The sequence below is a fragment of the Ranitomeya imitator genome, chromosome 1 (genome assembly GCF_032444005.1).
Source record: "Ranitomeya imitator isolate aRanImi1 chromosome 1, aRanImi1.pri, whole genome shotgun sequence".
In the NCBI taxonomy this organism is placed as follows: Eukaryota; Metazoa; Chordata; class Amphibia; order Anura; family Dendrobatidae; genus Ranitomeya; species Ranitomeya imitator.
The window spans coordinates 984,999,399-985,013,442 of NC_091282.1; the positions used below are offsets into that span (position 1 = coordinate 984,999,399).

The 14,044-nt window shown below is 44.9% G+C and overlaps 2 protein-coding genes across 8 annotated transcripts in view; one reads left to right on the top strand and one right to left on the bottom strand.

Moving 5' to 3' along the window:
- The window catches only part of NUDT6 (nudix hydrolase 6), a 94,912-nt gene extending 86,701 nt beyond the window's left edge, over positions 1-8,211 (bottom strand). The window contains exons 1-2 of one of the 4 annotated variants that reach the window (XM_069743920.1): positions 8,190-8,211; positions 4,349-4,552 (exon numbers count right to left, since the gene is read on the bottom strand). In XM_069743920.1, coding sequence (XP_069600021.1) covers positions 4,349-4,508 — 160 coding nt within the window. In that variant the 5' untranslated portion in view covers positions 4,509-4,552; positions 8,190-8,211. The other 3 variants (XM_069743919.1, XM_069743917.1, XM_069743918.1) reach the window with 3 other exon arrangements.
- AFG2A (AFG2 AAA ATPase homolog A) overlaps positions 7,574-14,044 on the top strand; it is a 725,380-nt gene continuing 718,909 nt past the window's right edge. For 3 of the 4 annotated variants that reach the window (XM_069743912.1, XM_069743915.1, XM_069743914.1), the window contains exons 1-3: positions 7,576-7,729; positions 9,551-9,675; positions 13,614-13,771. In XM_069743912.1, the coding sequence (XP_069600013.1) occupies positions 7,612-7,729; positions 9,551-9,675; positions 13,614-13,771 (401 nt within the window). In that variant the 5' untranslated portion in view covers positions 7,576-7,611. Of the gene's footprint in view, positions 7,730-9,550; positions 9,676-13,613; positions 13,772-14,044 lie in introns of all 4 variants that reach the window. The other variant, XM_069743913.1, reaches the window with a different exon arrangement.

A 14,044-nucleotide genomic window follows, 5' to 3' on the forward strand; every position in this document is an offset into this window, starting at 1 on the left:
ATGATCGGCCATATACCAGGAGTATAAAACTACTCTACAGTATCAGAGAGCTGCATGAGTGAGGCCATAATAGTGAGCCCGCTGCTTCTATATGATCGGCCGTATACCAGGAGTATAAAACTACTCTACAGTATCAGAGAGCTGCATGAGTGAGGCCATAATAGTGAGCCCGCTGCTTCTATATGATCGGCCGTATACCAGGAATATAAAACTACACTACAGTATCAGAGAGCTGCATGAGTGAGGCCATAATAGTGAGCCCGCTGCTTCTGTATGATCGGCCGTATACCAGAGTATAGAACTACTCTACAGTATCAGAGAGCTGCATGAGTGAGTGGAGCCATCGCAGAATCTAGGACACTGCATCTGCCATTAAATTGCTAGTAATATTAGCACGAGCGCTTTACTAAATCTAGGCCGATTTCATCATTGAATGATCACTTCTAGTGCAATGTATTTTTAATGAGTGTGAGGCTTTTTGTTGATTACTAGTATAAGAATAAAAAGTTACGTTTTACTTCAGGGTCTTTATAAGGGGTCTGTTTTTTGCCTTTGGTAATTGGCGATAACTGTTTTCCATGCAAGCGCTTTGATGGCACATATGGCAAATAGACAATACAAATGTGTGAATGCAGCCTGGCATGACACTCGTTCAGAAGAGAACTCATATTTTAGCTTTACAATTAAAAAAAGAGCAGTGAAGAATTCAGAACTTAGAACATGTAGCAACATGTTTACCAGTCATCTTTTGGGTTGTCGCCCTCTGCTGGGAAAAAAACAAAACAAGACAATTTGCACTATACTTGGAATGAGCCCTAATTATGATCTTGGACCGAAGTCTAAAAATAAAAAAAGAAAGAAGAACTCCCGCTAGGTGTTTTATTCATTAAATGTGTGTATATAGTACGTTGTGCTCCGCTTCTCCGTCATGTCACCACAATTGTGACTATCAGGCTCACTATAGGCTTGAGCCGGAAGTCGCTTTCACAATGAAAGTTTATGTAGCCTCGGTCTGACACTCCATAGTCTTAGGCTACTTTCACACTAGTGTTTTCTGCAATCAGCCACAATGCGTCGTTTTGCAGAAAAAACGCATCCTGCAAAAGTGCTTGCAGGATGCGTTTTTTCCCCATAGACTTGAATTGACGACGCATTTGCGACGGATTGCCACACGTCGCATCCGTCGAGCGACGGATGCGTCGTGCTTTTGCGGACCGTCGGGAGCAAAAAACGCTACATGTAACGTTTTTTGCTCCTGACGGACCGCTTTTTCTGACCGCGCATGCACGGCCGGAACTCCGCCCCCACCTCCCCGCACCTCACAATGGGACAGCGGATGCGCCGGAGAAATGCATCCGCTGCCTCCATTGTGCAGTGCGTTAAACGCTAGCGTCGGAATCTCTCCCCGACGCATTGCGACGGGGAGATTCCGACGCTACTGTGAACGTAGCCTTAGGCTACGTTCACATTAGCGTTACGCTAATGTGCGTCGCTGTTGCGTCGGCAACGCAGCGGCGACGCGCCCCTATGTTTAACATAGGGGACGCGTGCGTTGTTTTGGTGGCGTTTTTCGCCACGTGCGTCGTTTCTGACGCTAGCGTCGGACGCAAGAAAACGCTACATGTAGCATTTTCTGTGCGTCCGATTTTCGTCAAAAACGACGCACGCGTCGCAAAATGCGCGCGTTTTTCCGTGCGTCGCCGCTGCGTCGCCGACGCAACGCTAATGTGAACGTAGCCTTACATTGGAAAAGCCACTCGTGGGTCATACAGAAGGCAGTGTGACCCCCAGAGTCTGCTGAGAAGAGACATAAGGGAGAGAGCAGCGGTAGGTGAGAACATAATACACACACTACATTACATTCATTTATACACTCATTTCATGAGTATAACACTTAATGGGACTGTTCATAAAATATCATCATCATCACAGAGGCGGATTCTTTACTGTAAGAGCAGTGAGACTATGGAACTCTCTGCCGTATGATGTTGTAATAAACAAGTATAAGGAGGTCTGGATGCTGATATAATATTACAGGTTCTGGGCATTAGATAATGTGATGATGTGTTCATCCAGGGAACTAGTCTGATTGCCGTATGTGGAGTCAGGAAGGATTGTTCCCCCACGATGGAGCTACAAGTATCTGATACACTGCCATATTAATCCATCATGGCGTAGTGGGTTACTAAGGATCTCTGGAATTGCAAACAAAGGTTTCTGTACAAATATTGCTGTAATAAAATAAGTTTTGTTTTTCTACTGTTTCAAATACTTATTTCATGCAATAAAGTGCAATTTAATTATAGAAAAATCATACAATGTGATTTTCAGCTTTTTTTGAGATTCTCTCACAGTTGAAGTGTACCTATGATAAAAATTACAGACCTCTGCATTCTTTGTAGGTGGGAAAACTTGCACATTCGGCAGTGTATCAAATGTAAAAACGATGAAACTAAGATTGACAAGGTGCAAAAGTGCAGCTTTAGCGGCAAAAAAATAAAAACAAAGCAATGGCAAAGCCAGTCATTTTGCTGCAATTTCAAGAAGTGTGGCAATAAAAGCTGATCGAACGATGGCACTCGAACAACGCCTCATATCAGGTTGTGTCATTTCAAAGTGGTTGTCCAGGACTTTGATATAGGTGATCAGTCTCAGATTAGGGTGGGCTGACTCCCACCACTAATCAGCTGTTAGCCGCTCTCTTGGCAGTCAGATGTGCGCAGTGTTTGGAGTCAGCCTCGCACACTGTGTAGTAGCCATTCTCAAGTGATGCAGATCAGCTCCCATTAATGTGAATAGGGTCTAAGCTGCCGTATCACACAACTTCCTTTACAGTGTATGGAATCGGGCTTTCCCAGCTCTGCACATGGTTTCCTTTTAGCTGCTGCAAGCCCCCACCAATCTGATATTGATGACTTGTCTTATGGGATAGCCCAACAATAGATAAGTGCTGGCCAACACCTTTAAATCTATATAGCCTATTCTGATGGGTAATATGCCGTGATCAGCGCCGGTTTTAGACAAAGTGTGACTCTGGGCAACATTAAAAGTTATACCCAACTGCTAGGATATTGTTCCATCACACAGAAACACTCAAGGTGCATTTACACAAGGTGATTTCAGACTGATAGACAAGCACCAAACGCTTTTATACTCTCTCTATATAAGTCTTTTTCTCCAATCATTTTCCGGCGTCTTTACCCGGTCTGACAACATACGGTGAGGACAATGCAACTACTAATACGTCCGTCCTGTCCACATATAGTACGTTTTCGGCAGCATATCTCCTGTTAACATAGGTGATGATTTTGATGGCAGCACAGATGATCCAATCACCTGACAAACTAGTGTTCAACTCATTTCCTGCAAATGCCCGTCTATGGTGCCAGCATTGTTAGATGTGGGGGCTGTACGTCCTCCCTCGCAATCTATATAAAGTGTGGGAAAAGCTAAAAACAGGGTGAACCCAGGAAAAATTGTGCAAGTTGTAAAGACCGAAGAGGGGAAAACTCGATAGGTTCACACCAACCACGGAAAAGAAAAACAAAAATGGAGCTAGCAAGAGTGATTCTTCTCATCCTGAAACCTCAAAATGGCCACTGTTCCTATTGTGTGGTGACGCACACACAACCACCAGAGTGTAGAGGACAATGGCAGATGCTAGAATAGAGTTGCTGAACAAAACAGGCCAGAGGGAAGACCTAACAACATTCCAGGCTCTCCTTCTCTTCAGTTCCTCCAGACGGTGAAGGACCATTGGTCTGGTGACCATGATTTGACCAGAGATCCTTCTAGCCTTGGAAACTCGAATGGAGTGTGATTCTCAGTGTGGTTTCTGGTATGTGAAGGCAGGTGGCCCACCAAATCTCCACCTGGATAATGTGTTATAGAAGGTCCTCTTGTGATGGGGACCCCAGACAATTGCCCAGTTTTCCACCTCTAATGTCGACCTTGTTTGGGTCTCGGTGTGTCACTATTATACTAAACATGTAACATGTGATTTTCATGAATCTTTGTTTTTACCGTTTACCGTGCACATGGGTTTACCATGACTTTTCTGGGCAGCTTTTATGGGGAAACATGTGAAATACATTCATTTCATTCGTATAAACCCTAAACTGCATTGTAAAACATGGTAAAGCTACGTGGGGTTTTAATGTGTTTTGGAGCGTGGTAAAAAAAAAAAATTAAAAATTAAAAACCGGTCTGTATAACAAATGGTGGATATCACCATGGCGGATCTCTTGATCAGGACTACATAGGTAAACACTAAATCAATGGCTCATTCTGTATCTTAAGTTGCAGTTACTTTTTAACAATGAAATGGAAATTAAGACATTTAACTAACCTGCAACCCCGACTTGGTGTGTGGCGTACTCCGGCAGCTTGCTTGGACCATCCCTTAACCAGAGTGTCAATGTGGAGGTGTCATTTTGAGCATGATGGAAGGTAAATCCTTCTGCGGCAGCGTAGGCTATCAGACCGCTCAGCGTGATGGGGACATGCATCCACACTGCAATCCTGCCTTCTTCTCTCCATCCCTCAATGGCTCCTAAATGGGAAACATGCCACTAGGTTATTTCTCTTCTTATGGGGCATCTTAAGGGACATAAATATCTAAAGTGGAAACAAACAGCAAAAGCTACTTCTACCTACTCAATTTATCAAGACTTTTGCATTAAGTCTTTGAGCATCCAAAGGGTGCAAGGTTTGTTTTGCATAACTTTTGCACAAAATTATCAATTTGGGGGACTCTTCACCATTCTCTGCATTTTTTAAAATATGGTTGGAAAAGTGGACAAGCTATGAAAATAGGCCTAGGATGTCATAAATTGTTATTTTTTTGAAAGTCCCAATTCTCATTGTACTAAGTGGAATAAAGGTTTTAAAAGTTTGTGTAGAATTAGAAAACAATGCTGATTTCTTCTCACAACAGCACATATCTGTAGGGTTAAATAGTTGCAGATCACTGGTGTAAATATTGGCGACTTTTTCCCCCTTTTTTTTGTTGTCCTCGTCAGTTTTACCATTCTTAAAAAAAAAAACATTCACTGGAGTGGCTAGAAATTCTGTGGCAAATGTACAGGCCACAGTTCTGGTACCCTTGCCTCACATGTATCAAGAGTTTTAGACACTTTTAACAAATGAGGTTGATTACTTGATGTTCTTGACAACAAGCCATGGCTTAGATAAAGTTGGCGTGGCTTAAAGGTATGGCAAAATTTTGGTACAAAAAACTTGTCTGAATTTACATCCAACAAAAAGTAATGTAAATAGAGTTGGTGCAAACAGGTTCGAGGACCCGTTAGGCTTCTTTCACACTAGCGTCGGAATCTCCCCGTCGCAATGCGTCGGGGAGAGATTCCGACGCTAGCGTTTAACGCTTTGCACAATGGGTGCAGCGGATGCATTTTTCCGGCGCATCCGCTGCCCCATTGTAAGGTGCGGGGAGGTGGGGGCGGAGTTCCGGCCGCGCATGCGCGGTCGGAAAAAGCGGTCCGTCGGGAGAAAAAAACGTTACATGTAGGGGTTTTTTTTCCCCGACGGTCCGCCAAAGCACGACGCATCCGTCGCAAGACGGATGCGAAGTGTGCAAATCCGTCGCAAATGCATCGCCAATAGAAGTCTATGGGGAAAAAACGCATCCTGCAAGCACTTTTGCAGGATGCGTTTTTTCTGCAAAACGACGCATTGTGACGGATTTACAAAAAACGCTAGTGTGAAAGTAGCCTTAGTAATCTGTGCCCACTGGATGGGAGCCCTGAGAACCTCCTCTTACCGGATGGTCGTGGTCCTCTTTTGATTACATCATTGCCATGTGTCGGGCGGGGGTGCCAAGGGCCCTCCAGTAACATCGGCTCTAGGGCCACACTTTACAGCTACATGCAAATATGACTTTACCTTCATTCAGAAATTCCTATGGCAATAAATTGGGTTGATTGTTAAATGACTAAGACTCTGCCTGTGTCTGTACATAGCGAATCAAGAGAATTGTGCCAAGTACTGCTTGTATAAGATGATGGCACACTCCTGCATAGGGGCCCACTGGAGGATTCTCCTGCGGGCCAGTCCTGATAATCAAAAGAAGAGCCGCAGCTGCCATCAGGTAGTAGATGGGAGTCAGGGCTCCCGTCCAGCGGACACAGATTACTGACCAGACCGATGAACTGGGTCGTGTGAATCAATAAAGTCATCAGACAAATAAATTATCCAGAACGAGCCACTGTGATAAATCTGGGGCCTGTTCAGACTGCCGGGTAGAGGTCTCCATGGTCTGTGTGTCTGGCAGAATTAGTACATCTGCAGGATATGTTTAATCTCTATGTTACAGCTATGGAAGCCTCAGGTAAATGATTAACCCCTCAGCACGGCCTCTTGTTCTTCTAGCATACTTCCTGAGATGATGAGCTTTTCCTGGTGTCGTTCTTGTCCTTATTTTGCTGCGATTTTCTGCTACCTGCCAGAAAGCGAGAGGCGGCTGCAGCTACTAACCAGTTTGCCCTTTCTAGAATGAATCAATGATGCACATTTGTCTTCATTACAGTATTAATAATGTAACTGTTTCTACCATCATCTTTGGGAACTGTGGCAACGCAGCACCTCAAACATCTAGCCAAACATTGTGGCCGCTCCGGCAATTTTTCCATTTGATAAATCTGGCCCAATATTCCTGATGCCCCTTTTTGTTTCTCAGATCTGATGCGTGTCCAGGCCTCCGGCCGCAGAGTGCAGCAACATGTAGCTGAACCTGCTCTCCAGGCTTCTCATGGGCTAAGCAGAAAAAGAAAAAGCACCGCATGCAATAAAAACAAAGAAATCTCTCCATCTACGCTGTGTCTCCCATAATGGATGGCGATGGCGGACCACACGGCTGCAATAATGGGGTCTGTTAGCCATCAGCGTGGGGTCTGCCACTTCTGGTGTGAACAGAGCCCTAACCACCATACAGCCACACTGACTGGGCATGGCTACTGATGGCACACTGAGGACTGGCAAACACTTGCCCTGTAGCCAGCTCCTGAAGGCAGCCTCGTCCCCGTGCTGTCCAGGCTGCAGTCGCACAGTTACTCCTCCAAACCTGTCCACCGTGCCCATGGGCCCAATGTCCGACCCCGAGGAGACAGCACGACCCCACACCCCTGAGTACCGGGACCCGGCACCCCAAACCCGGCGAGCCCGCAGCCACAACATTCCCACATACTATGAGTTATGCCACTAAGCCGCCATGTTTACTACTGGCAGCAGAGTGCTGCCCTTCCAGCCTCGGTGAAGCAGCGCTCTCGTACACACGGGCGGAAACATGACTCGTACCGGTCACATGCTGAAGACGTGTACTGAGGCTCCCCGCTTCAATATGACCCCTATGTATAGCCCGAAAACTACCTAAACCAAAACTCAAGATGGCGGAACATGCTTCACAGACGTCATTCACAACGAGCCAATCAACTGTCTGGGAAGTAGAAAGTGACGTACTTCGTAATATATGTAATAGGGGCGCAGCTTTGTTTTGAACGTTCGTATTGACTATAATGTTGCGCTTTTATGACGTGCAATACGGCGGCAGCGTGTGAGGAAGTTGTTGCAGTGCAGCGCTGTGTGTATAAGTGCAGCATGTCTGCCAGCAAGAAGAAGAGCAGAGGGAAGACCGGCTCCCTGGGCGCCTCTCCCGGGCCGGAGGCTGGGAGCGGACAGCCGCCTCTGCTAAAAGTCACTGACTTCTTAGAGAAAGGTAGTTGTGATCTCTTCCAGCTGTAGCAGGACTACTAACCGGCGAGCATGCTGGGGGTTGTAGTCTCCCGTGGTTGCTATTGGTTTGCCTCATAGATGAGTGAAGTGGGGACACGGCAGGGACGCTCAGCTGATTCTGTGAGGGAACACATTTCCCTGTCTGTTTTATCACAGGAGTAAACAGACTATATGAGGCTGCCATGAGCACCCGAAGTACTGTATGGGACTGACATTCATCCCTGAACACCAGCACCGTCAGGGTCATTACTGAGGCCACGGTCTACTCGTAGATGAGAGCAGGGTCACACTGCACGGGGGACAGATGTGGAGGTGCCATGGTGAACAATATGCCGCCTGCAAGCTCAGGATCACACTGGTGACGGGTCACTTATGTCTGCGAAGGCCTGTCCCCTGAATTAAGTTGGCGCCATATAAATAAAATACAAAATTGTTATTTCTACCTCCACATGAAAGCAAACTCTACTGACTGTTGTTGAAGTCCTCCGTGCCGTTGAGAATGGAGCAGTTGAGCTCTTGTTTGCAGCTTCACTGATGACCTGTGGCGGCCCAGCAAAAAAATAGTGATGATTAATGTAGGCCAGAATAATCTCCTAGGTTAAGAGTACATAATAATTGTATTTCTATAGCACCAATATATTCTGCAGCACTTTACATTTTAGACGGCACTTGTACAGACAATAAAAGACATTAGAGAATAACGCATAGCTGAGATACCAGGAGGAGTGAGGACCCTGCTCGCAAGCTTTCCCATGAGGAAGGGGGAGACATAGGATAATGGTTCAGTGCTTCAATTGTACGGTCCAGCTACAGTATGAGTGCACATAATGCTGCATGTACCGGTCACCAGCCAGTGTGTATACAGTACAGGCATGGAGGGTGTGCACAGATTCTATGAGGGTCCTGATTTCTGAAGAAAAATTTGTGTGAACAAAACAGGGATATTTAGATAAGTTAAGTGAGGCGATAGACCAGTCTAAAGAAATGCTTTTTAGGCCATCTTTAAGGGGAATCTTGTCACCTAATGTTGGCCCTATAAACTGCGGCCACCGCCATCAGGGGCTTATCTACAGCATTCTGTAATGCTGTAAATAAGCCCCCGATGTATCCTGAAAGAGGAGAAAAACAAGCTAGATTATACTCACGCGGTCCGGTCCGGTCCGATTGGCCTCGCGGTCCGGTTCGGGGCCTCCCATCTTCATACGATGACGTCCTCTTCTTGTCTTCACGCTGCGGCTCCTGCGTAGGCGTAATTCTCTGGCCTGTTGAGGGCAGCGCAAAGTACTGCAGTGCGCAGGCGCCGGGCCTCTCTGACCTTTCCCTGCCCACTGCAGTACTTTGCTCTGATTTCAGGCTGGAGCCATCGAAGGGAATGGGCATATTTTCAGAAGATGACTCGTTAATTGGCCAGGATACGTACCGCCCTGGTGACTCGGGGTAATGGTTTTACACTCATTGAGGCAAATTTTTAACTTCTAACTAGCAAAATCACAAAATCGATGGCTTTGCTCCAAACACCATTGTTATTGTGGCTACTACCGGCAGGAGCTCAGGTTAATAGGCTTTCTGATGTCAGGCTCCCTATTGGTGACTACTGTCACTGCTTTGGCGACGGTCGCATGGTGTGAATTTTGGTAGTAAAGTAGACCACAATCGAACCCACAGGTTACTGTGTCCTGAATATTGTTATTACAGTATATACATTAGCTTCCATGTAACGAGTTTACATTATAGCAAAGGTTATACTGCTCATATGTCACACAGAATGAAATGCTTATGTAGAATCTTATTTTTTCTCTAATAGCGGAAGACAAAGTGCCGAAAGCTTACAGAAGCTCCTTTGTGCAGCTTGGAATCCACAGTATGAAGTTGGCTGATTTATGCATTGGACGCCCTGTCTTACTCACCAGTGTACAAGGCAGACAAGAGGTAGTCACTCCATGCAGATGTGTCCAAATGTCATTACCTGTCGTATAGAAATAAACCTATAGGGGTCTTACCCATTGTTATTTGGATGGCTTTCTCCCCATCACTCACCAACCAACAGCTGTTATGTCAGAGGACCCCGGATCTGGGTAGAAATGTGGCTGACTGTATTATTCTACAGGTCCTTCTCAAAAAATTAGCATATAGTGTTAAATTTCATTATTTACCATAATGTAATGATTACAATTAAACTTTCATATATTATAGATTCATTATCCACCAACTGAAATTTGTCAGGTCTTTTGTTGTTTTAATACTGATGATTTTGGCATACAACTCCTGATAACCCAAAAAACCTGTCTCAATAAATTAGCATATTTCACCCATCCAATCAAATAAAAGTGTTTTTTAATAACAAACAAAAAAACATCAAATAATAATGTTCAGTTATGCACTCAATACTTGGTCGGGAATCCTTTGGCAGAAATGACTGCTTCAATGCGGCGTGGCATGGAGGCAATCAGCCTGTGACACTGCTGAGATGTTATGGAGGCCCAGGATGCTTCAATAGCGGCCTTAAGCTCATCCAGAGTGTTGGGTCTTGCGTCTCTCAACTTTCTCTTCACAATATTCCACAGATTCTCTATGGGGTTCAGGTCAGGAGAGTTGGCAGGCCAATTGAGCACAGTAATACCATGGTCAGTAAACCATTTACCAGTGGTTTTGGCACTGTGAGCAGGTGCCAGGTCGTGCTGAAAAAATGAAATCTTCATCACCATAAAGCATTGACCCTGCCCTTGATGAAACACAGTGGACCAACACCAGCAGCTGACATGGCACCCCACACCATCACTGACTGTGGGTACTTGACACTGGACTTCAGGCATTTTGGCATTTCCTTCTCCCCAGTCTTCCTCCAGACTCTGGCACCTTGATTTCCGAATGACATGCAAAATTTGCTTTCATCAGAAAAAAGTACTTGGGACCACTTAGCAACAGTCCAGTGCTGCTTCTCTGTAGCCCAGGTCAGGCGCTTCTGCCGCTGTTTATGGTTCAAAAGTGGCTTTACCTGGGGAATGCGGCACCTGTAGCCCATTTCCTGCACACGCCTGTGCACGGTGGCTCTGGATGTTTCCACACCAGACTCAGTCCACTGCTTCCTCAGGTTCCCCAAGGTCTGGAATCGGTTCTTCTCCACAATCTTCCTCAGGGTCCGGTCTCCTCTTCTCGTTGTACAGCGTTTTCTGCCACATTGTTTCCTTCCAACAGACTTACCATTGAGGTGCCTTGATACAGCACTCTGGGAACAGCCTATTTGTTGAGAAATTTCTTTCTGGGTCTTACCCTCTTGCTTGAGGGTGTCACTGATGGCCTTCTTGACATCTGTCAGGTCGCTAGTCTTACCCATGATGGGGGTTTTGAGTAATGAACCCGGCAGGGAGTTTATATAAGCCTCAGGTATCTTTTGCATGTGTTTAGAGTTAATTAGTTGATTCAGAAGATTAGGGTAATAGGTCGTTTAGAGAACCTTTTCTTGATATGCTAATTTATTGAGACAGGTTTTTTGGGTTATCAGGAGTTGTATGCCAAAATCATCAGTATTAAAACAATAAAAGACCTGACAAATTTCAGTTGGTGGATAATGAATCTATAATATATGAAAGTTTAATTGTAATCATTACATTATGGTAAATAATGAAATTTAACACTATATGCTAATTTTTTGAGAAGGACCTGTAGAACAACCCAGGTCCGCCAGTAAAGTTCTCCATGTTCAGCCTTCATAACACCCATTGACTATAAGGGCAGGTCCACATGTCGTGTCTCCGCTGTGGAGATTCTTCATCTGGGGAGCAGCAGATTTCACCCTTTTTGGATTGCAAAGAGTTAAATTCCCACTGATAGCTTTTGTCAACTTATACTGCAAGTATCCATGACATTTCTTAAATTCTTATGTGCATTACTGGCACTGTAAAATGCAGTGTATTTTCTGCAAGCGAAATCGCAGCTGAAAATCTGGTAGAGTTTTCACTATGTGGGACCTTGCCCTAATAAGGTTCGTTGACAATGGTTGTCTTAACAGGAACCATCAGTAATATTCTGCCAAATTTGTCCTTAGGGGTTATTTATTTACACCGATCCGTAAATAGCAATGGGCTTTTCCAGGAACGCTCGCTCCCAATTATCGGCCTGTCTCACACTGTCTGCCAATAAAGGATCAAAATGCTTGCTCGTCGGGTGAAATGATTTCTTAGCTTCCTTGTGGGTTTTTTTTTTTTGTTAAGTATTTTTACCAAGATCAGCATCTCCCAGATCACATTTGGGTCCTTTTGATGGGTCCAAGTAACCAATAATTTTAAACATAAAAAGAGGTGAACGATGCAGTCTTTGCACTGTCATATACTACTTAGGTCGGAGTCACACTAGTCTGTAATATGGACAAGTGCTATGCGATAAAAAATCTCAGAGCACTCTGACCAGTATTTCTCTATGGGGCAGCTCACATCTTCCATTTTTTTCTCGTCCGTATTACACTTGCGAGTGAAATCGCAGCATGCTGCAATTGTCCACGTATCTGAGCTGAGAAACGCCAATGCAAGTCTATGGGTGCGATAAAAAATCGCCCAGCACACGGACCATCAGTGTGAGTTGCGAGAAATTCTCAAGCATTTGCAAGTGTGTGAGAAAATCTCACCATACGGATGACATACAGATACTTTTTTGAGAAAAAAACGCATCCTGGCATTGCACATGGATGAAATACGGATCACCATACGGAGAACATTTGTGCCATTCTCAGCAGACAAAATCGGACTGATTTTTTTATACATTGTGTGCGACTCCAGCCTAAGATGTCAACATCACGCTATACACGAACCTCCCATTCGCCCTCTCACTAGGCTACCGATTGAGAACAACACATACCCCCAACCACTCCACATGCCTCAAGACTAGCCATGCTGCCACCTCTTACAGAAAGTGCCGTCAGTCCCAACGCCACTCCCTAATGTACGCTCTGCCCGCACAGGTCACATATACAAGCTACCACTTGGTCTTTATGGAGGTGCTTAGTTGCATTAAGGCAGCAAGACAAAACTATTCAGAATGTAAGCTTTCTAGACATAAGGTGCAGTGCTGAATATATCAAAAATGTTCTACCTTTCCATATTTTACTGTAACACAAATCATAAAGAACCGTAGTCTGAGACCGGGGTAGAAGGTGGTGCAGAACAAAGCCGTAAATATCTGACATTTGCACCCTTACCCAGAGAATATGTACTAGAGAGCACGGAAAAAGGAATCCATCCATCTTTAAGAAAGCTGAAAATGGACCCATTCCAGAGTCCTCCCTAAATTCTATCCACAACATGGAAAGTAAAAAAACAAAACAATGGTGGCCAAGTAGGATTGAACTGTAATTGACCAGCTTCACTTAGATAAAGCTTGCTTAAAGATAATTGTTCTCGGCAGCACAAATGGGATGTGCTGCCGATAACTGTTATGCGCACAGAGCTGCCTACTTAACAATGCCTTTTGGGAGGCAAAAAAGACCTCACAGATTCTTTTTTACGGGACAACTACCGTATATAATTGTTGGCATATATCCTTTTGTAAACGGCAATGAATTACAGTACAAAAGATATTAATGACTGAAGAAGCAATAAATACTGTTGTAATGATTTATGACAGACTTGGCTGCACTTTCCTGCATGTCCTTATGTTATTGCTCATCACCCTGCAGCCGACACTTCCAGCTTAACTTGATATATTGCAGTAAATGGTAAGATGGAAGCCCCCACATGTTTCCTATTCCTAGATAAAATAATGCGCCTCCTGTCGGCATTGTCATGGGCTGGCCCCGAATCCGCAGGGATCATACGCATATTAGCAGGTTTTGGTATCTTTGCATGTGTGATGTTTGTGACCTGTGCTCCCTGTAGGTTTGCACGGCGTGGCCAGTCAGTGGCTTTCCTTCCGGGAAGGTTGGTCTGGGATTCACGGCTCAGAAGAATCTCAAGGTGAAGCCCGGTGATTCCGTGTACATTCATCCGGTGACTGGACATGTGTTAGAAGCAGAAGAACTAGAAGTCACACTCAGGTATGAGATTCTGCAGACAGGATCATTGCACGTGTTACTGTACCGCATAGCTGACATAACGGAGCCTGTACTTACAGGAGACACACTAATGTTACCATATATTAGACACTTGGGGCATATGGACGTCTCGGTGAGGGAGGGTAGCATGTATGGGGACCACCTCTAGTAGTTGAAGCTGTACAAAGAGGACAACCATGTATACATTCACTGCAAGAGAAATAGCCGGACCCCTACCTGGATTATTATTGCTAGTAGTGGCCCAGCTTCTAGACC